General features: G+C 32.8%; 2 protein-coding genes across 6 annotated transcripts; one reads left to right on the forward strand and one right to left on the reverse strand.

Annotated features, from left to right (window-relative positions):
- Positions 1–8,292: 8,292 nt before the first annotated feature.
- LOC25502075 (probable E3 ubiquitin-protein ligase RHB1A) lies at positions 8,293–11,319 on the reverse strand. 4 transcript variants are annotated; one of them, XM_024773596.2, is made up of 5 exons: positions 11,133–11,319; positions 10,453–10,574; positions 8,947–9,364; positions 8,706–8,815; positions 8,293–8,604 (listed from the first exon to the last, which is right to left on the reverse strand). In XM_024773596.2, exons 2-5 carry the CDS (start codon positions 10,516–10,518, stop codon positions 8,575–8,577), a joined length of 624 nt encoding a protein of 207 aa, XP_024629364.1. In that variant the 5' UTR covers positions 10,519–10,574; positions 11,133–11,319; the 3' UTR covers positions 8,293–8,574. The 4 variants fall into 4 exon arrangements, with proteins under 4 accessions (XP_024629364.1, XP_024629361.1, XP_024629363.1 ...); XM_024773593.2 differs by having other exon boundaries at positions 8,947–9,367; XM_024773595.2 differs by having other exon boundaries at positions 10,453–10,610.
- Positions 11,320–14,635: 3,316 nt separating this feature from the next.
- On the forward strand, positions 14,636–23,095 carry LOC25502076 (general transcription and DNA repair factor IIH helicase subunit XPB1). Of its 2 annotated transcripts, none has more exons than XR_003007939.2 (20): positions 14,636–14,783; positions 14,861–14,910; positions 14,987–15,059; positions 15,156–15,315; positions 15,394–15,616; positions 15,709–15,765; positions 16,231–16,371; positions 17,552–17,632; positions 18,061–18,148; positions 18,532–18,869; positions 18,960–19,035; positions 19,120–19,313; positions 19,610–19,773; positions 19,862–19,934; positions 20,234–20,347; positions 20,554–20,675; positions 20,803–20,862; positions 22,193–22,276; positions 22,348–22,490; positions 22,661–23,095. XR_003007939.2 is itself a non-coding variant. In XM_013591617.3 (20 exons), the coding sequence occupies exons 1-20, from the start codon at positions 14,774–14,776 to the stop codon at positions 22,752–22,754; spliced, it is 2,304 nt and encodes a 767-aa protein (XP_013447071.1). In that variant the 5' UTR covers positions 14,637–14,773; the 3' UTR covers positions 22,755–23,095. The 2 variants fall into 2 exon arrangements, 1 of the variants encoding a protein (XP_013447071.1); XM_013591617.3 differs by having other exon boundaries at positions 14,637–14,783; positions 20,595–20,675.
- Positions 23,096–23,773: the final 678 nt, after the last annotated feature.

Genomic DNA, 23,773 nt, shown 5'->3' on the forward strand with positions numbered 1-23,773 from the left:
TTAGTGTGCTAAATACTAGGGTTTGTGTCTCGGTGGGCCAGACCCGTTTTGGTTCGATCCGATAAAGCCCGAATCGATTAGGTCAAATCAGATCTGGATGCGTTATAGATGAAAAACCATGAAGTTACACATTATGGTTATTCTCTGCATTGATTTTGAGATCGGACAGTTGAGATTATAGATTCATTAAATCATATATAAATTATTCCGTACATCAATTTTAAATCAAACGATCGAGATAAATAACTACATCACGTATTCACCGCAAACTCATTTCCAAAATCAAACTTAGGTGGATGTATTGAGTCATTTCTTAAAATATTATTTTGATATATCAAAGTCTTAAAAAATTTAAAATACAAAATAAAAATAAAAGTTTTAAGATTTTGTAATTTTAAATAGGGTTTTCCTACATCAAGGTTAATAAGGACTACAATAAATCAAAACATAGGTGGTCATGTGACAAAAAATCTTTTTACATAAACTCTTGCATATTTTAATAGACACAAAGCATGGTCTCGTAGACTCATCATGGTCTTAAGGAGTGCTCCGAAGGCACTCGTTAACATTTTTCATAAACTATTATGAAGTGATTATGATTACTTTTGTAAAGCTAGTATCAACTTCATAGTGGTTCAATATAATTTCAAGTCAATGACGTTTTACTATTTTTTTTACAAACGTCAATGTTACTTTACCAGTTTGAAAATTGTAATCTCTTCGTCCCATAATATAAAAGTAGTTTATAAAAATCATGGTATTTAAAAAAAGTTGTTGAGTAATAAGGTTGTGGGAAAAGTAGTTTAATGTTGATTTTTCACATTTCAAGACAATTAATAGTACTTCATCCGTTCTTAAATATAAGTAAATTTGACTTTTTAGGTTCATTCAATTAATGATGTATGTGGTCCATAATATAAACCACATGCATCATTAATTGAATGAATCTAAAAAGTCAAATTTGTTTATATTTAGAAACGGAGAGAGTATAATAAGGGGAATAGATGAGAAAAGAGTAATGAATGCATATAAAAATTTGTAGACAATTTTATATCTAGTACTCCCTTCGTCTCAAAATGGGTGTCGTTTAAGGTTTTTACACACAAATTAAGAAATGTAATAATGATGTCAAAAGAAATGACAATTTTACTAAACTAGTCATATTTACTATTGGTGTAAGGCTTTGGAAGTATTGTACACTCAATTAATTATAGGGTAAAATTGGAAGTAAAATAATAATTCTACATTGAAAAGTGCAAGCGACGTTCATTCTGAAACAATTTTTTTTAGCTAAAACGACACTCATTTTGAAACGGAGAGAGTAACAAACACTTTTTTTTGGTAAATGGTCTTATAATTAAGGCTTAATATATGTTTTGGTCCCTTAACTTATTTTTTTATTTCAATTTGATCCTCTAACTTTAAATTGTCTCAATTTGGTCCCCTAAGTGTACCTCCATTTACCCAAGTGGTCCTTTCTATTAGTATTTTTCAAAAAACGTTAACTTTGTCCATGTAGCCAACATGGACAAAGTTAACGTTTTTTTAGAAAAACTAACAAAAATGACCAGTTGGATAAACGGAGGTATACTTACGGGAGCAAATTGAGACAGTTTAAAGTTAGGGGACCAAATTGAAATTCAAAAATAAGTTAAGGGACCAAAGCATGTATTAAGCCTATAATTAAGGACATAGTGAGTAATTTGCATTATAATTTGACAAGAAGAAAAAAGAGTATATTTACTCACACCGCTAAATTACACCAGTGTCCTCATTTAAATAGTTAAAAAGAAAAACTTGATTTTTTTTTTTTTGTCAAAAGCATAAGAGGATATATTTGCTCACTTTCTCCTTCATATTGTTAGGTGAAGTAAGTTAGCCGATGTATATTTATATTGTGTATCAAAAATATGATACGATAAAATGATGTTATCATGTATACTATCTTTGTGTGCATCAAAAACATGATGGAAAAAGTGTTATCCAGCTCATATCATACCACATCTTTATTCAACTCTATCATATCTCATCTTGACCACCAAACCAGCCTTTAGGGTTATGTGACTTGTATGCCATATAATTAGTCTGCTTTTGAAAGACATTCATGGAATATCTTATGCTCGCTTACATATTACTATAAGTCCAAAGAACCACATACTTCGAATATGAATAGTCAAAGGAGGAATCAATCAGTTTAAAACATTTCATTTTACAACAGGTTTCAGAAGCATCAGAAGGGATGTGAAGAAAGAAATAAGAAGAAGTGATGAAAAAAAAAAAGTGGATGACCGAAAGTTAGAGATTGCATTACATATGTGACCTAGTTTTTTGGTAAAATAATTAAAAGGTCGCGTAGCAAATTATATCCCCTTTGAACTGAAGAAGGTTGTTCAACTGTAGAAAAGGCAGGTTTATCTGAATTTACAGAATCCAAATCCAAATGTCACGGATTCCACTTGTGTACCATAATGGTATATACCATTGCCCAATTAGAATGTGCCATGTGGCACATCCATTAAAAAAATATATTAAATAAAACATTTATAAAGTAACATCGGTAGGTGACACACTTTAATTGGCCAATGATATATATCATTGGTACCTTAATGGTACACAAGTGGAATCCCAAATGTCACCTTGTAAAAATCAGTGTTGGGAAAAAGCTGAGTATTATTCGTTTTCGACCAAACACAATGTATGTATCATTCATGATGTGATCGTATTAGGTCAAGTGTTTATAATCATAACCACGTCATTTCAATATAAGTGATGAAAGTAAAACAACAAAAGAGAGGACATGCGATCGTTCTTCAACAAATATCTATAAAATCGATAAGAATAACCGAAGAAAGAAAAATCATATTATTTTAGCCTCTTAAAAAAAAATCATATTGACCGTTCTGTTTTTCAAAAACATGTCTCTAATTAAATCTATGCGATGCATCTTTTGTACTCCTAGTAATGTTGCAATCGGAAAACTATACAATATGAAAATTCTACTCAATTACTCGTTTAATTTCCTGAAACCAACACAAGAGACTCTCCATGGAAAATGGAATAAACTCCATAAAATGCAGAAAACCATACAATCAAAAACAGCTGAAAACCGTAACCTGCACCGAAGAAAGACAGATTTACAAATATGTAAAGATAAAATGGGAAATAGGGAATGAGTGGGAGAAACCTGATCACAAACAGGGCAAGTTCCACTTCTTTCCATCCATTCCAGAATGCAAGCAAGGTGAAAGTCATGGACACATTGAGTGGTGAGTTTTGGATTTTCAGCATCATATTCTGCTTAGATATAAAGATATGTATCCATCAACAAACCCTCCATATTTCAACCAAAAACAGGATAAACTTCAAATGATAAATGGCTATAAAAATAGTTAGTTTTAGAAATTAAATAAAGAAGCTGTGGATTTATTGTTCTTGTTACAGCAAATTTCTTTGAGTGGCACTTAATGTCACATTGAAAGGGAGAGGAACAAGATGTGGTTTATAAGTATCTAGATTAGAAGTATCAATCAAACTAATTTCTTTGATTCTCATACGTTCACCAAAGTCACGACAAGTTTCACGGCTTATAGAACACTTACGAGATATTTTCAAGTTACTCATCACTAAGGAGCTCACATCAAGAACACATTCAAACTTGTGTCAATATAGGATGAGCGGCATCCCTACTTAATAAACTAATCTTTGTTTGCTTAAATCAATTTCTTTTACAAAAGAGTAATCATGTTTGAGGGAATAATTGATCGTGAACACAAACATTTAGACACATCTTTTATGTCCACTTAACAGTTATTGACTTCCATGCTGGCATCTTACCGATTGTAATTGTACCTTAAGTTGAATAATTAAAATCCTTCATTCAACTTCATAATCCAATTATAGAGACCAGTGGATGATCAACTCTAACAAATATGGACCATAAACTCAAACATTTCATCTCTTAAGATTAGTTTCTTTCATCGGACAAACAAATATGACATCATCAATTTTCTAGTTCAAAAATATGATAAAGGGATCAAAATTATGTTAAAAATATGGAGATCAAATACGCAAAATAGTAAAAATACGGGACTAACCTTGAATTACGTCTTTATTCTATATATGATACTTTAGTTTTTTCCAATAATCCAACCAAGGTTAAAACATCCTCCAAACCTTATATTTAATTATCCATCTATATATTGAAAGTTATGCATGCTCGAACACATCCGATCGAAAACATGACTTGTGTCCAACATGTGGGGCAATATGCTTGACATTGACACATGCAATTACGTTACACTATGACATTTTTTTTTTAATTATTATTGTTCGTGTTTCATAGTACGTTAGTTTATCATTAAAAGTATAAAATATTTGTAAAAAACAAAGGAAAAAGCATAATGAAATTAAAATTAAAATCGTTAGAAAAAGGAAAGGATAGTTACATAGTAGTGAGCAGGTGGTTCGCTCAATTCAGTCTCCCGAGAAGCACAACAGCAACAACCGCATTTATCTTATGGTTTTTTCTAGATTAGTCTCATATGTTTAAAGGGTATTTACCCTCCATGATATCAACCAATCAGAATGTAATATACATTGACAACATTAAATGTCATAAATGAGTCAATTTTTTTAAAAAAATAAAAATTAATTTTAATCATAAGATAACTTTTAATACTTTTACTTTTTATTAAATTATAGACATGATTACATTAGAGATCCTTTATCTTATTTATTTGTAACACTTTGGTCCTTTATCTTTATTTTTTTTCGTTTAGGTCTTTTATCTCTCATAAAAGCACATATACATCCTTTTTCTTATTTTTTTATTAAAAAAATACATAATGTTATTTTTTTAAGGCTTAAATAGGTCTTTCATCCCTGCAAATATAGGTCTTTCATCCCTGAATAGTAACTTCAGGGACGAAAATTCAAATGACCTATATTTGCAGGGACGAAAGACCTATTTAAGCAAACCACCTCGCCCAATCATCATTTGCCACATGGGCACCACGTCGCTAATGACAGCCCACCTCGGCAAAAAAACCTAATTAGGACCAAAAGTCAAATGATTAATATTTGCAGGGGCAGATTGAAATGATTAGTAACTTCAGGGACGAAAATTCAAATGACATATATTTGCAGGGACGAAAGACATATTTAAGCCTTTTTTTAAATATATTTTTATTAAAAATGAAAAAATCCAGAATTATGATGAAGATGTTCATCATCTTCATTGAATCAAAAAAATTTCTACACAAATATATCTCCAAGTATCATAAATTAGGTTTTTTCTAGATTATCCTCTCTTATTTAGAGGGTATTTTACCCTCTCATGATATCAACAAATCAAAATGTAATATACATTGGCAACATTAAATGTCATAAATGAGTCAATTTTTTCTAAAAAAATAATCAATTATAATTATAGGGTAACTTTTAATACTTTTAATTTTTATTTAATTATAGACATGATTACATTAGAGATCATTTATCTTATTTATTTGTTACACTTGGGTCCTTTATCTTTATTTTTTTCGCTTAGATCTTTTATCTCTTATAAAAGCACATATACATCCTTTTTCTCACTTTTTTTATTAAAAAAAAAACAAAATTTTATTTTTTAAAATATCTTTCTATTAAAAATGAAACAAATCCAGAAATATGATGAAGATGTTCATCATCTTCATCTTATTCCTTTGAATCTTCATCATCTTCATTGAATCAAAAAAAATTCTACACAAATTTATCTCCAAATATCATGAATTAATGTTATATTCACCTCAAATCTTCTTTTAAACACAAAAATCAAACCCCTCTAGAGAAAGAGATTTAGTCTCATCACAAAAAAAAAAAAAAAAATTAGTTATATAAATTGTCACGCTGTATATTATTATTATTATTATTATTATTTTCTAACTCAATATTCAAGCCCGACATAAAAATAACCCCAAAATTGATAGTAGCTTTGCACATCAATTTGTTGTTTCCGGAACAATCTTAACTTTCGTAACATTTGTGAAATTAAGGTTTTAATTTTTGTGTTTAAAATAAGATTTGAGGTGAATATAACATTAATTCACGATATTTGGAGATATATTTTAGTAGAATTTTTTATTTATTTAAAGAAGATGATGAAGATTCAAAGGAAGAAGATGAAGATGATGAACATCTTCATCATATTTTTGAATTTTTTTTCAGTTTTAATAAAAATATATTTTTAAAAATAAAATTATGTATTTTTTAATAAAAAAAAATGCGAAAAAAGATGTATATGTGCTTTTAAGAGAGATTTTTTGCGGTTTCAATTTGCGGTTTTTCTTTTAGATTGTTTCGGTTTTGAACACCCCTATCCGCTATCAAATCAAGAAAAAGAAAATACTAACCGCTGCAAGAAATACGAGCAAAAAAATAGTGAGAACAATAAACTACAAGTATTGTTAATCATGTTAAAAATCATTTACGATTTGCCTTAAAAAATCATTCAGTGGTTTCCTTTCAACAATTTTTTATTTATTTAGTTACTTATTTAATTTTTTGTATTTTTATGTTAATTTATAGAATTTAATATATACATGAAAAATTAATTTAAAAAAGGTGTGTCTGTTTCGAAAGGCTAATATTTTCATTTAAATATGACATATATCCAGCTCTTTTATGTGATCATGAGGTCAGTATCAAAAACATATAAAATTGAATAATGTTATCATGTATTTTGTAAATAATGTTACCATGTTTATTATCTTATACCATAAAAAAATGTTTATTTTGCAGGCATCAAATACCATCAAACACCTGATAAAATAAATTTTTTTTTCCTGACCAAAAAAATAATAATTTTTTTTAAAGAACTTGACAGAAAATAAGTTGTATTTTGTCCAAAAATACCGGAGCAGTGGAGGCGGGTGTTTGTAGAGGATTTTTTAGGTGGATATATTGAACGCTATGAGCGTGTCAGATGATTTGATGAAACCAGTGGCAGTTCCACTCATGAGAGAACAAATAGTTGAAACGGAGACGAAAATATTGTGTTCAGATGGTCCCCATAAGATCAATGAATTCTTACAATCCCACACTTGATAAAAGTTGTGTACTGTAGTATACTTGTGACTTGTTCGCCATATAATTAGTCAACTTATTTGATTTAAGGAACATGAATTGTCAAACGAGGAATCAATCAATTTAAAATCATTTCTTTTTTCCACAGGTTTCAGAAGCATTAAAGGATGTGAAGAAAGAAATACGAGAAAGTGCTAAAAATTGGATTATTGAAAGTCCTGATTCAGCTAGTTGAAATAGTGTTACATGTAAAGATAATGTACCTTAACTCATGAGCATATCATTACTCTCACTATCAAGATGCATGTTAAGATAATTAGAATTTGTTACAATTTAATTAGAAATAAGTTGGGAGTATATTTTTTTGGGGGGAGGAATAAGTTGTGGAAGTTAGTTACTCAATTTAATTGGGGTAATTGAGTTTTAAATAGAACTATTGTGCACACACATTCCTAGCTTTTATCAATCAATATGCTTTCTAACAAGCTTTTACCTTATGAATGAATATCAGTATGCACAATTAAAAACAGAACAACAATGAGCCATGTGGAGTAGAACGTTAAGGGTATAACACAATGCAACATCACTATATGGCTTTCCACACATTGGTAGCACAAAAAGAAATCGTGATGCTTGCACCAGCATAAGGATGAAGATTATCCTGGGACGTCAGCACCACTACTGTAGTTAGCCTTGTCATGTGATAATGAGTTATGTTTTCCATTGCTGTCGGATAGTAAGCTTCGCCTTTGGATCACCGATTACCATAATTAACCTTGCTGTGCACAACACCAGCACACATCCATCACCGTCGGGTCACTAAGCTTCCCCGTCCAGTTACCTCTCTCCATCAATTTCTGGAATAGTTAGGGATCGCATTGCATACACGGCTCAGTTTTTTGGGAGAATAATTAAAACTTCGCGTGGAAAAATATATCTCCCTTATATGAAGGTCGTGCAACTGTAGAGAAAGGGGGGTTTATCTGAATTTACAGAATACAAATCCACCTTGTGAAAATCGGTATTGGGAAAAGGCTGTAATTATTCGTTTTCTACCAAACACTGTATGTATCATTTATGTCCAATGTTTATAAACAAACCACGTCATTTCAATATAATATTAAAGCCACAGCAAAAGTGAGGGCATGTCATCATTCTTCCACATAAAGTCGATCAGAACAAGGGAAGACCATATTGACCATTCTGTTTTGCAAGAAAACGTTTCTAACTAAGTATATGCAATGTATCTTATGTATATCAGTTTAAGCAGTTTAAGCAATCGAAAAACTATACAGTGTGAAAATTCTACTCATTTAATTTCCTGAAACCAACACAAGAGACTCTAGATCTGCATGGAAAATGGAATAAACCCCAGTAAAATGCAGAAAACCAAACAATCGAAACAGCCATATGCTCAGTTTTCCAGAATAGTTGTAAAAGACAAAATTTGTAACCTGGCCTAAAAAACTATCACACAGTATATTTAAGCTCTCTTGTTAATATCAATGATATGTACTATTCAATGGGAGTGCTGAAAACCGTAACCTGCACCAAAAGAAATACGGATTTATAAATATCTCATTCGTAATGATATCTTTACAAATATCTAAAGATAAAATGGGAAATAGGGAATGAGTGGGAGAAACCTGATCACAAACAGGGCAAGTTTCACTTCTTTCCATCCACTCCAGAATGCAAGCAAGGTGAAAGTCATGGCCACATTGAGTAGTGAGTTTTGGATTTTCAGCATCATATTCTGCTTAGATAAAGATATGTATCCATCAACAACCCTCCATTTCAACCAAAAACAGGATAAACTTCACATGATAAATGGCTATAAAAATAGTTAGTTTTAGAAAATAAATAAAAAAGTTGTGGCTACATCACCTTCTAAACATATCGGGCATGTATCCTCTTCTACTAAATTTATAGGTTCTCCCAACTTTGAAAGTTCAATTTCAGAATCCTTTGCTGTGTCCTGTTCTATATCAGTCTGACCTTTGCATTCTGATTCCTTCGGTTCTTCCGACTTAGGTGAGGTTCCGTGATTGTCTCCAGATGGTTCTTGAACTGAATTAGAATTTGTAGAAAGCGAGGATGTGTTGTTCTTGTCACGGGAAATCTCTTGAGTCACAGGTGCAGTCTGAGTGGCTCCTGATGTTAAATTGAAAGGGAGAGGAGCAGGAGGTGGTCTATAAGTATCAGGACTCGAAGTATCTAGATTAGTATCAACCAAGAGCCTTCCACCAGAGGGAGCACCCGGTTGAGAAGATAGTGGAACATGCTCCTCTGATGCTCTTGGGTACTGCTGAGAAAATGCGGCAAATGAAATTATACCATCACAAGCTGATTACACACAACTATCAGAGAATAAACAAAAAGTAATCATAAACTCTAGTAACAAGTAGATAAAATTAATCCTCGTTATGACATAAATTTCTTTCTTTTAGATAAGTTGATTCTCATATGCTGACCAAGGTCAAGACAGATCTCACGGCTCACAGAGCGCTTAAAAGAAGCTTACAATTATTCCATCACTATGGTTCTCACTTCAAACTCACGTCAATATAGGAAGAGTTGTATCCTTACTGGCAGGACCAACCTTTGTTCGCTTACATCAATTTCTTTTATTGGAGGATAAAATCTAATATGTTAGAAGTTAGTTGGTGACTTAACTATAGTTAGTTTGTGGTGGTTAATAATGTGTTATCCTGTATATCCTGTCAACTAGACTTAGTTGATAGTTATTTCTTTCCTTACTGTACATATAACCATTGGACCCTGAATTGAATCAAATGAAATCATTCCTTCATCATCAATAATTCCATTATCAAGTATCAATGGATGGTTAACTGGACGATTTTAACAAATGTGGACCTTTAACTCAACCAGATGAAAAATAAACTTAACTCTTTCAAACTCTTAGGGAGAGTTTGCCACCAATTTGAGTCCCACAAGTCTCAGCGAATTTCCCCCAGTTGCGCGCGGAGATGCCCGGTTTACAAAAAACTAAACCCTATCTCTTAAGATCAGTCACACAAATTAATAAACTTCATTGAGAATATTCTTAAACCCCTTCCCTCAGTAGAAGGCACAGACAACCTAAACAAAGTTAAACCCTCTTCGGAGCCTATATCTAATTATCTTTCTATTGAAAGCTATGAATGTGTGAATTATGTAGCACCGACACTTCTAACCAAAGGCGTTGGCAGTGTCCGACACATATCCATGTCCTACATGGACACCACACTGACCTATATGATTGCATTCAACTATGTCAGTGTTGTGCTTGGTGTCGGTTCTTCGCCGTGTGTCCGTGTCAAACCATCAAAAATATAAATTGGTTCTAAAAAAAGAAAGGAAAAAGCATGATGAAAAGGAAAGGGTAATTACATAATAGTAAGCAGGTGCAGCGCTCAATACAGTCTCTTTGGAAGCACAACAGCAACAACCGCCCATCGTGCCTTATCTCCAGCAACCTATAATAACTATTGGAATTGCACGCATATTTTCACCTTCATAAACATAAACATATATATAATTTCTTTGCCCTACACACACGAAAGAGAGAGAAATAAATTAAATAAAAAATATCTAATTTTTTTTTTGAAGTAATCCAGTTTTTTTTTTTTTTTTTAGTAAAAAATATATTCATTCAAATTGATAAAACACATATAAGTTAAAACACGAATTATTTGATGATATTAATTTTTCATTTGTGGAAAGAATTGGACAAATTATTTAATGAAATAAAAAATAATATTGAGAAAAAAAGAAATAAGGAAAAAATAGCAGAAAGATCGCATGCGTGGAAATTACTCCACTCAAACCGAAAGAGAGTAACAATATGTGAATCTCGAAAACTAAATCAGGTAAGGATTGGAGAAAAAGAAACTACGAATAAAACAATCAGAAGAATAAGGTATGATTGAAAACTGAAAAAACTATGATGAGTGAATAGAAGCAACAAGAAAGTAAATAGAAAAGTAAAAGAAAAAAGGAGGTGGGAAAGAAGAAGAGGAAATCAGCAGAAGAAAAAAGAATTTACGGCGATGGAGGATGCTTGTGCATACCTTGGGATTGAGGATTGAAAGTGAAATTAAGTTAGATGGTGAAGAAGAAGAAGAAACAGAGAAAGTGTGTGTGCGATGGAGATGGAGTTGGTGTTGGAAGTGCGGGTGGGTTTACGTGTAATGGCACGGAAATATTGAAAATTCTTCTTCCACTTTCAGTTTCACAACACAAACCCCTTTCCTTTCATCTTTCTTTATTTATATCTATATCTCCACCGTTTATTTTCACTCATGGGCCCGCCCGCTTTTCAGTAGGTCAGTACCAAATGATGCCCCAACTCAATTTCGGGATCTTTTATTTAAACAAACTTATCTTTGGAAAATAATATTTTTAAATATCTTTAAAGATTTTAATTTTAATTTTTTTTGGGTGACCGGGGTTTGATCCCCGAACTAGGCTTTTGACAACAAAACCCGTATCCATGGGTATCCGTCCAAACCAACCCTAATTTGATGGGTTTTTTCCGATTTGATTGAGTTTTGGTTTTCCTTAATTTTAAAATACGGGTATGGGACGAGTAACAGAGATATATGCACCAACCCCGAACCCATACCATACGGGAATGGGGAATGCGAAACCCATCCCCCCCATTGTCATGCCTACCCCGAACCTTGCATATATTATACAATGTCCTTACCAACTGAACTAAGCTCACGGGGACAAAGATTTTCAATTTTCTAATAAAATATTAAGGGTGATTACATTTTTATTTTAAATATATATACGGTAGTATGATTTTTTTAGTCGGTATGATTTTATTTTTTTTAACAAATCAAAATGGAATATTACTAACCACAAGAATGGTTCATCTCGCACAAGGCATGCCAAAAGAGAATCACCCTTAAGAAATTACAAAGTCATGTCAAATGTGCTTCAAAAGCTCGCAAAATGGAAACCAGAACAACAAAAAAGATGAAAATTACACCGGCACACCCATAAACGTAAAGGGTGGCGGCACCAATCATGGTAAGCGAAAGCAAAGCAAGACATATTAGCCTTTAGCCAAATGAAAGGGAGCACCTTAACCTTGTCGGAAATAGCCTGTGAGTTTAGTGTCTTCGATTAAAAACCTGATTGTTCATTTTTTCCAAATAACGCAGACACAGGCAAGCCAGATTGTTTTGAAGAAAGAGTATAATGATCTCGAGAACCCCGCCATATGATTGAACTGAACAAAATAATCGCGAACTATAGTTGGTGCAACGAAGGATACATACATCTATTGCAAGACTAAAGACCACACTCGGAAAAAGATATCGCAGCCTAGGAAAAGGTGTTCCACAGTCTCCAATGAACCACATCCTCCGACACATATGTTGTCGTCTTGAAGAAGAACTCGTCGCCGCACAAGATAGTCTTTAGTAGAAAGTCTGTTGCAGATGAGTCACCAAACAAACAAATTAACCTTTAACGAACCTGCTTCTGCCAAACATCAACAATCATCCCCCCGTCTAATGAAGGCTTTAACCAGTTCTCTGAAGCATTGCTTAACATTTTTTTTAAGGAACCATCAAGAACTTTTATCATTTTTAAGTTTTCAATTTTTTTTTTGCTAAAAAAAAAGTTTTCAATTGTTTTTTCTCTCACTTTACTTTATAATTGATGTCAACAATCAATTATATACTTTATTAATCCAAATATCATAGTTATTTTATTTTTGTTATCGTTATATTTTGACTCTTTTTCTTCCAAAATTGATCTAATAAATGTAATTAAATATGTTTAAAAAATATATATTATGAGTTGTTTTACAAAATTGCTCGTTTTAGAATAATCTTTTTAACTAACGAGTCATTCATTGTAGAACAAAATGAGTATAATTCATGTTCTTTTTTCTTCTTTTATGTTTTCCCAACTTTGATAGACTAAATGTAACACACCTTTCGATCTAAATTTAAACATTGATTTGTAACTATTTGACCTAACCTCAATGGGTTGTAATGCAAATTCTTTAATCATACGACGAAGATAAAATTAATAAATAATTAAAAGAGGAATGTTTTTTATGATGTAGTTCTTTGAGTTCTTTAATTATTGTTTAAAATTTTTGAAACTTAAATGACTAGATTGAGAATTCTATCAAACTAAAATGACCTAATTGAAATTTTCGAAATTTAAAGAACTAATTTGAGAATTCTGTCAAACTAAAAGACCAAACGTGCTATTTAGCCTTTTATTTATTATATATCAATGCGATTTTAGTTTTAGTTCATAACCATTAATATCCAATAAACTAGTATGTTTCTCAATATTACTATTATTTTAAGCTGAAGGGAAGTGTTTAATTAAATAAATGAATGTTTGTTTGAAAGGAAATGTTCAATAAACATTGTCACAACCCACAAGTATTTGGATAACACTTGAATAAGGGACGCTTCTACGGTGTAGTCAGAAAACTAACTTTTTAAAAAAAGTCATTTTGTTCGTCTTCGTCGTCTCCTTTGCCAAAACACCCAAAAGCATTCAACCATTTATCAAATTAGTAAGGTTACCTTTACCACACGTAGAGCAATTCCCACCAGGTGCAGAAAACACTATGGACATTCCAGTAAACATGACATACATATGGTACTGTTTGGTTAGCACCAATAGCTAAAAGCCTCAACATAGCTTCTGTTCATTACAGCATAACACCAGCTTGGAACATATGACATACATAATTACAACATAATGAATTTTGGAGAGAAACGGTTTTAGGGTTCGAGAATGTGAATTTTGGAGAAGATGAATTTTGATTAAGCAAGACAGTATGCTCAATGATTGGTTACAGGGTTAACTTCACCAAAAAAGTCATTTTCATAACTTCACCATAAATTTTCCTTGTTTGATCAAGAACATTATCCTATAATTTGCTGTTGAGCAATCACTTCTCAACTACCATATCGCCTTCGTCACATATTCCTGGAATTTTGCCAAACTCATGATGACCTTGCTTACCACTCTATCCCATTCATAGAATGCCCTTGCCACAGTCTTACTTGTTTTATTTTTTCTTTTATGGCTAAAAATTATGACGATACTTACTTTTTTACTTTTAACATCATCTCTTTTTAATGTCATAGACAATGCGTACACACACATATTGATATAGGTGGTTTCAAATTAACTTTTTTCTATCTCTCAAATAAAATAGTTAACTTTTTTTTCTAATCATACCAAAAAAGTTAACTATTTGATCAAGTTTAATGAAAAATTGAATCACAAGGTATTTCATTAATACTCTATCACATATGTTAGTGATTTTTTGCGTTTTAAGACATTATTTTTTGTGTTTTTTATTTTATTCATGTATAAATTGAAGTACCTTGTGATAGATTATATAACCTCAATGGAGACAATTTAAATTTCTTGGAGGGTATGTGAGAAATGAGTACGGCGAGAAAAACAATTCTAGAAAAGAAGGAAGGTTTTGGTCCGGGCCCAGCCCATAGTAGTGACGTGTCAAGTTACAAGCACCGTCTTCACTCTTCATCCTCCCTCCGGGATGATGTATAAATAAAGAAGATTCACTCGCACTTTTTCCCTAATCGTTCATTCATTCATTCTCGATTGTTACAGTGCGTGATTCAGATATATAAAAACGAAAATTATTAAAAATAAACACAAACCATACCCTAATCTAATCTAATACATCGAAATCATGGGACACGGTACATTCATCTTTCATTCTATAAACTATATTCCCAATCAATTCATCAAGATTAACAAACAAAATCTAAAATTGCAGGTGCTGAAAAAGGAAGGCCCTTCAAAAAGTTCAAAGCCGCTGCTAAATTCGTTAGTTTTATAATCTATAATCGATCTCTCTCCACTTCTTAATTGATTTTCGCGTTTCTCATATTATTTTCCACAGGAAGATTCCAAAAAAGGATTCGCCGATGATGATGATGATGCTTATGGCGGCGATGATGCTTACGATGATGACGGTAATCTTAATTTTCAATTAATTATCTCATTAGATTAGGGTTAGATTATTGCGTTTTTGTTTTTGGGATTAAGTGTTTTTGTGTTATGTTAATCAGAAGGAAAAACAAAGGATTTTAGCAAATTAGAATTGAAACCGGATCACACAAATCGTCCTCTCTGGGCTTGTGACAATGGCCGCATTTTCCTTGAGACTTTCTCTCCTTTGTACAAACAAGCTTATGATTTTCTCATTGCCATCGCCGAGCCCGTTTGCAGGTACAAAAAATTTATTTTTATTTTCTCAGAAAGATATGTCATGATTTGTGAAATTATAATGTTTGATGTGAATGATAGGCCGGAGTCGATGCACGAATACAATCTTACACCGCATTCGCTGTATGCTGCGGTTTCGGTTGGTCTAGAAACTGAAACAATTATAGCAGTTTTGAATAAGTTGTCTAAGACCAAGCTTCCTAAAGAGATGATTAGGTTTATCCATGATTCTACTGCAAATTATGGGAAAGTCAAACTCGTTCTTAAGAAGAATCGTTACTATGTGGAATCTCCATTTCCAGAGGTGTCTAAATGATGCGAATAATTATTGTTCTTACTACTTTTACCAATCATTGCTGCTAAGATTTCATGTGGTTTTTGTAACAAATTTTGCAGGTATTGAAGACATTGCTCAGGGATGATGCTATATCGAGAGCAAGGATCACTTCTGAGGTTAGTGATCACATCCTTTGTTTGTGGGGTAATTATTTAACATGTTTGAATAGCTTAGGTCGACCATCTGTCTCTATACCCAAGGTGATGAGTGGCTTCACTGTATGATCCTTATTTATTCTTGGCGGGTTTGCCATGCTACCTGTTTCGTGTATAATATGGTCGGGTGACCTGATGGATAGGTTTTCGTACTATCTTTGAATTTGTGTTAGATGTCACTCAATCCTACAAAACCAGATTGTAAGCATGGGTTAGACCCAATCCAAAAACCTAGAAGGAACCATGTTGTATTTGATTAGTTTCTCATAGGTTTTTTCCTTTAACACTAACTTTTTTAGTGTGATTGGGAATAGTATTTGCTTACTCTACCATGAATATTGCAGTTGGTCTTGCAGTTTACACCCTCTTGGGATTCCATCCCCTAGACAATTGTAGTTTAGAATCCCTGTTCCTGTTTTTGTTTAGGGTACTCATGGAGATGGATTTACAATCAGCAAAGCACTAGGTGAGATCGAAGGCACTCATGACGAGTTGCTAAATCAAGCAGAAGTAGCGGCTGTTGCAGAAGAGAAAGAAGCTCATGCATTCGAAATTGATCCGTCTCAGGTAATCTAGATTTGAGTTGTTTTTTTTTTTTTGCAGGATATTTCACTGGAATGCCGTTATTCTCTTTGTTTTCCATTTAGTCGTATTATTATTATAAAGGCATAGACCACAAAATTAAATCAACGATCCATCATTTGTCATGAGAAAAATGATGTTTGATTGGGTCGTTCATGTCTCAGGAAAAGAAAATGGAAGAATTCAATGTATTGCATTTTAGAAAACAGATTTGAATAAATAGACTATGTAATGATGCATTTTTGTCTGGGATGAAAATCTATTGTTATTCCATGTACTTTTTAAATGCAGATTGACAAGTTTGATTATTTAGAACACTTCTATGATACATCCCTGTTTCAACTGTCATCTATATGATATTGTCACCAAAATGATAGCAATTTCACTTACCTTTTTTAAGAAAACAAATTCAGCAGTGCATAGATTGTATTGTAGAATTCCGAGTAATAGGAAAAACTACATCAGGGGGTTCTTTAACTTAATTTAAAGTTTCAAACAAGACCTTTGTTTATTTTTTTCGCGTCAAATTAGTCCTTTTTAATCGTTAAAATTGTTTACACGCTTGATCCTACTTTCATTCTTAGTCCACTCTTGCTATCAATTTGTGAACATGATCATCACATAATAGACAACGAAGAATGTTTCATCACTCAGCACCAAAATTAGACTCTTGTTGGCAACAATGAGATCACAATCTTAAATAAAACTAAATATGATGATGTTGATATTGATGAGTTACATACTGTAATGGTCATTATGATGTAATTTAGATGTTATCTTGATGAATTGAAGATGTAATTTATCTTTTTAAATGGTTAAGTAAGACTTCTGGTGACATTGCTAGATGAAAAATGAAGTTTGGTCCAACATCGTTGACATTTTTTTAACACAAAGGACCAACTTGACACTGAAAAAGGATAAACGATCTTTTTGAAACTTTAAATAAAGTTAAAGGAGTTATGGTGTAGTTTTGCCTTAATAATATAGGGCCAAAATATTCCTCGAGTTTCACGACAAAAAGCTTCTAAGAAGATTAAATTTATGTTGTGTGAAAATCTAACAAGAGTTTCAAAGAGTAGACCAGATTGTTATCAGAAATCACACTAGAGTAGTTGGAATTGTTTTATATCAAACTTCTCTATTAAAATTTGTGATTTGTGTACAGGTTGAAAATGTAAAGCAACGTTGTTTGCCAAATGCCTTAAATTATCCCATGTTGGAGGAGTATGACTTCAGAAATGATACAGTAAGTAATGCTTTATATACTCATGGTGTTGAAATCTTTGAGGATTATCTATACCTATGTATAAAGGGGATATAACCTTTCGTGTAGATTTTTTCTTGCATTTTTACCATTCATTTAAATTATTTTATTTACAATTTTATCATTCTTTATCCAATTAAATGACTGATTTTTTGTTTTAAAATATCTATACCTATTTATAGTTTTTTTTTTTTTGAAAAGCAAATATACCTATATATAAAGTTGATACCAAGTTTTGTTGTAGTTTTTTTCTTTCAATTGTATTAATTTAAACTATTTTATTCTTATTTACCCAATCAAATAGCATTTTTAAAAAATAATAAGTAAATTTAAGGATGCTATTATCTTGCAAATTTATGGTAATGGAGTTTTAACTATTTCTCTGTTACTCTTTTTTTTTTTTGCTACAGGTGAACCCGGACCTCGAGATGGAACTAAAGCCCCAAGCACAACCAAGGCCATATCAAGAGAAGAGCCTTAGTAAAATGTTTGGAAATGGTATGGCTGGCAGCTTTTGCAAGGGCATGTGTCATTGGCATTGCATTCTTACCTTGTTAAATTTGGAGAACCCGGCAAATTTTATTTTAAATTGATTGAATTTACTTATTGTGTTTCAACTCCCATGTTAGTATTGTTCCCACAAAAAAAATTACTCTTAATTTGTTGTTGTTATAACTTTAGAACTATATGTGCTAGTACTGCAAGTTATGTCTAAAATATTCTGTTAACGGGGGTTACAGGGTTTGGATTAGCATAACTTAGTGCAGGTATAGTGAAGCTTTAAGCATTTCTTAATTACTTAAACAACAGTGGTGTATGTAAAAGCACATTGAAACATGTATTACTTGTTCTAAGTGCAATTTTATCATCTGCCCCTTCAGGTAGAGCAAGATCCGGTATCATAGTTCTACCTTGTGGTGCCGGAAAGTCCCTAGTTGGTGTTTCAGCAGCTTCCCGGATAAAAAAGAGCTGTCTTTGTTTGGCAACAAATGCTGTCTCTGTGGATCAGTGGGCTTTTCAGTTTAAACTATGGTCAACTATCCGAGATGAACAAATATGTCGTTTCACATCTGACAGCAAAGAGAGATTCCGTGGTAACGCTGGAGTTGTTGTGACAACATATAATATGGTTGCCTTTGGGGGTAAACGGTCTGAAGAATCTGAAAAGATCATTGAAGAAATAAGAAACAGAGAATGGGGATTGCTGCTTATGGACGAGGTAATTGTTAAGATTTACGGTAATATTTATATCCTTCTTGCCTGAAATCTTCTTTCTGTTCTTATGCATCGTACATGGCATGATAAACAGGTGCATGTGGTTCCTGCCCATATGTTTCGAAAAGTCATTAGCATCACTAAATCTCACTGCAAACTTGGGCTCACAGGTATGCCGTTTTGCACTGGTTTAATAACATCTTGACATTGACCAAAGCCTCTTCTGCTGAGTGAAATAATTGTTAAATTTGCAGCTACACTTGTGAGAGAGGATGAACGTATTACAGATCTGAATTTCCTAATTGGTCCCAAACTGTATGAGGCAAATTGGTTGGATCTTGTAAAAGGTGGATTTATTGCAAATGTACAGTGTGCTGAAGTATGGTGTCCAATGACAAAAGAATTTTTCGCTGAGTATCTAAAGAAAGAGAACTCCAAGAAGAGACAGGTGAAGCCTCTGCGAACTATGTAAATCTTTAGTTAAAATTATAAGGACCAATTGTGGAATTTTGTCATTATTTTCCATGATAGATTGCAGTTTCTGTTTAGGTTGTCTTGATTATTAAAAGAACTGAAATATCATTATGAAAATTATTAATTGCTTGAAAAAATTTCCTAGTTCACTTCTTGATTTCACTCATCTTCATTGATGATCTTCACACATGCGCAAGGCTCTTTATGTGATGAGATGATCTTTACTTGCTTGATTTCACTCATCTTAATTGTTGATCATCACATGTGCAGGCCCTTTATGTGATGAATCCCAATAAATTCCGAGCATGTGAGTTTCTCATAAATTACCATGAAAGGGCACGTGGTGATAAAATTATAGTGTTTGCTGATAATCTTTTTGCTCTCACCGAGTATGCCATGAAACTCCGCAAACCAATGATATATGGTGCTACAAGGTGCTGTGGACATAAATTGACGTATTTTGAAGCTGTGTTTTGGGGTTTTCTGTTTTGCATGTTAAGTTCTGATATACCTTATTTGCAGCCATGTTGAGAGGACAAAAATTCTACAGGCATTCAAAACCAGCAAAGACGTAAATACTGTTTTTCTTTCCAAGGTATCTGTTCCTGTTTTCTTTAGTTTTATTGTGAGGCTTATTTGCTTTACTTTTCAATTTTTCATGAATATGTTAAAGCACATACTGGTCTAGCATTTTGTTGAGGATATATTATTTAAGTTAGAATGGGTATATCCTTACGAGTTTCATTAGGTTAGCTAATATTTTGTAATGTGTAGTATTTTTTATAGCTGTCTGCCTTAGTTAATACTATTGATATTGTGGGCTATTCCATGTTAACATCTTATTATCATAATAAATCAATATCTGGTTCCTTGCATCGTTTCTTTTATTCTCAGGTCGGTGACAACTCAATCGATATTCCTGAAGCAAATGTTATAATTCAGATCTCTTCACATGCTGGTTCAAGGCGTCAAGAAGCACAGCGTCTGGGTCGTATTCTTAGGGCAAAGGTCAGTTTCTAAAGTCTTCTCTCTGTGTTATTATTATTTCCCTGTTGTATGTTATGGTAACTTTATTCTTATTTTATTAATTCTGAATTTATTGGTGTTCACCATACCCATCCTACAGATTGAATTCTATATTTCATTTGTTTGTTGTGGAAAGTGGGAAGTTCTGCTGCATGATATTTATGTTGTCTACTTGTCTGTTTTGCCAGTGGGCTCTCTTGCTGATTCAAATTCATGAATTAAATGGCAGGGAAAGCTTCAGGATAGGATGGCTGGTGGCAAAGAGGAATATAATGCATTTTTTTATTCCCTTGTGTCGACCGATACCCAGGTATACATTTATTTCATGTCAGGCCATATATTATTGATTATTGGATCATGTTGCCACTTGAAAATAATACTTAAACTATTATTCAAGGAGTTTATGGTGTATTGTATTGTGCTGCTTTCGTTTACAGGAGATGTATTACTCAACTAAGAGGCAGCAATTTTTAATTGATCAGGGTTACAGCTTTAAGGTATTTACTTTCAATTTTCGGCTCACTCCCTATTGCACTTGTGATAATTTGCCTCAAGATTCACATGAATTTGTACATTTACTTTACTGGACCTGAAGTTGTCAATGTATTATTTGGGTGCGTTTGTTTTAATTTTTTTAGAAAAAAAAAAAAGACTTTTGTCAATTTTTTAGTGTTTGTTTAGGATTTTTAGAAATCATTTTATTAAAAAAAAAAAATCTAAATTGACTCTAAAATGAAAAACTATTAGAGGAGGTAACACATGAACTAGTTAAAAATCATTTAAAAAAAGCACTTTTTTTGGGTAGTGAACAAAAGCTTCGGATACACATGAACTAGTTAAAAATCATTTAAAAAAAAACACTTTTTTTGGGTAGTAAACAAACACAAATAGCTTTGTTTTTTTTTTTAAAAATCTCTAAAAAATATCTCTAGATTTTTCTAACACAAAATCTATTTATTTTTAAGCTAAAACAAACGCACCCTTTGTCTAATTTAAATTGTTGGACTAATCCTAGTGAAACGTTTCAATTAGTTATTGCTCTGCTGTGATGCCATAACCTACTTAAAGAAGTTCCCTCCTTGAAATATACAAAGCAATTTGTAACTTGTAAGGACCTGTGAATGAGTACAAGCTTTTATTTGGTGTGTGTGATGTTTACTATAACCAAGTTGCTTGTTTGTTCGAATGATGTACTCTAGGAAGACATTAGGTTTGTTGAAGGAAATGGAAGATAGAGAAAGGAGCTAGCCAATGTATTTGTGTTCGCCAAATGGGATTGTAGGCTTAAATGGGTAGGTAGCATATCAGCTGTCCAAGACCATGTTGTGAGGAATTTATGTTAGGAAAAATAAGAAGAGGAATGGAAAGAATGCTGATGCGGCAGATAAAGAAAGGGGTAGATTATCTGTGTACTTGATTCTGTTATATTGAGAATTTGAAACTGAGGGAGAGTGGGAGGGGGTATCTTGGAAATATCATTTTGGTGTTGGTTATGGGCAGAGAACATTGTTCTCTGTAGGAGCTCAGCTCTGGACCATTTGCTATTCAATCTTCATCCTTCTGTAGTTTGCTTTTACTCAGAAATTATATATATACTCCTTGTTTTTCCATCACTGATCTAATTTCTCTTTTAATTGCTACTGTGTCAATCCCGTGCCAAATATTGCATGAAGACAACTTATTTTTTGTGCTCAATTGTTTAAAAAACCTGCTCGAACTGTGGTCCCAATGCCATGCTTGAGAATTTGAAATGTTTGTTGGCCACCAAAACTATCTTGCCAAGGTCTCAATCTATATATGCTTATAGTTTTTTTTTATATGTAACAGGTAATTACAAGCTTGCCTCCATCTGATGAAGGATCTCGCTTGCACTATCATCATCTCGATGATCAACTGGCACTACTCGGAAAGGTTTCCATCTGTATCCCTGTTGAATTGGAATTGAGTTGTTGATTGAGAACTAACTGGCATTTACCTATCAGGTATTGAATGCTGGTGATGATGCAGTTGGATTAGAGCAACTAGAAGATGATGCAGATGAATTAGCTCTTAAAAGTGCTCGTCGTTCTCAAGGATCGATGAGTGCAATGTCAGGTGCAAAAGGGATGGTTTATATGGAGTACAGGTGAGATATCCTCTTTATTTGCCTGATATGATAACGCCTGCCTTGTAGTAGTACATCTCAAGTTGCTGGGTTTCCTTTTTGAGTTCTTAATTAAGAACTTGATGTGTTAACTAATACAAAATTACAAACTATTAAATTCTTCGATGCCAATTGGTTTCTTCCCTATGCAGTACCGGGCGTAACAAAGGCCAACAGATCAAGAGCAAGCCGAAAGATCCAGCAAAGAGACACCACTTATTTAGAAAACGATTTGGCTCAACCTAAACCCTCACGTGTGATTAAAAAGGAACCATGCAGCGGCGTCTGTGTAATATACTGTATCTGTATGACAATAATCAAGAACGCAGGACTGAAATTAAAATCTTGCACAACCTCCACATAAGTTGCATAATTACATTAACTATGGATTGTATCAGTCTTATACTCAAATATATCCTGGTGACCACACCACGCATGGTTGATGTTTGATTTCTTTTTGTTTTCCATATTTTAGTCAAGTTTTATTGGTAATATCAAAGATACAAGACATTTTAGTTTCATGTAGTACCACGAATATACAGTACAAGTGAAAGATTATTATGATGATGCAAGTTTTGTGTTTTAGACTTCTAGGTATTTTATTATTTCATGATTAACTTTTAAAATACAAGTGTCATTATTTGCGTATCTGAATTTTTTTATTACTCATTTATGTCAAGTGTAATCAAAATTCAGCAGAGGCTTTAGTTTAACTGGCACAGATATCTGACATAGCTTTAAGAGCCTGAGTTCATCGTGGTGTGGGTGGTCGAAACGTAAACAATAGTTGGTATAAGAAATAGATTTAGTGACTCTAGAATTTTGGGAGACACAATTTATTGAAGTGGTAGAAATCTTTAGAGCAGGAGCAGGTTGACACAGAAACGGAATTACAGTAGGCTAGATTTGATTTTGATACAGTTCATTCAACCGCAAATTTGAGGATAATAGTAAGGATTTTCAAAGATGTAGAGGCCATCATCTCCAACAACTCCTCTGATTACAAGACAACCTACCATTTAACAAGGCAAAAGGTAGGGTGATATTAGGTTGAGAGTGTAACACTCCATAATTTATCCATGTATCCTTATGCTCAATTTTGAAGGGAGTGTTGAAGTGTATAGGTTCATCTGCCTTACAATTAATTATTAATAACAAGCTTAAAGTACCTTAATGTGTGAGAAAAAGCACATTATGTTCCCTTCGTGTATTCAAAGTTGAAAACTGTGAACGCCAAGTTAGCGTGTTTTCAAACTTGTGTTATT

This window comes from Medicago truncatula, chromosome 8 (assembly GCF_003473485.1).
Source record: "Medicago truncatula cultivar Jemalong A17 chromosome 8, MtrunA17r5.0-ANR, whole genome shotgun sequence".
In the NCBI taxonomy this organism is placed as follows: domain Eukaryota; kingdom Viridiplantae; phylum Streptophyta; class Magnoliopsida; order Fabales; family Fabaceae; genus Medicago; species Medicago truncatula.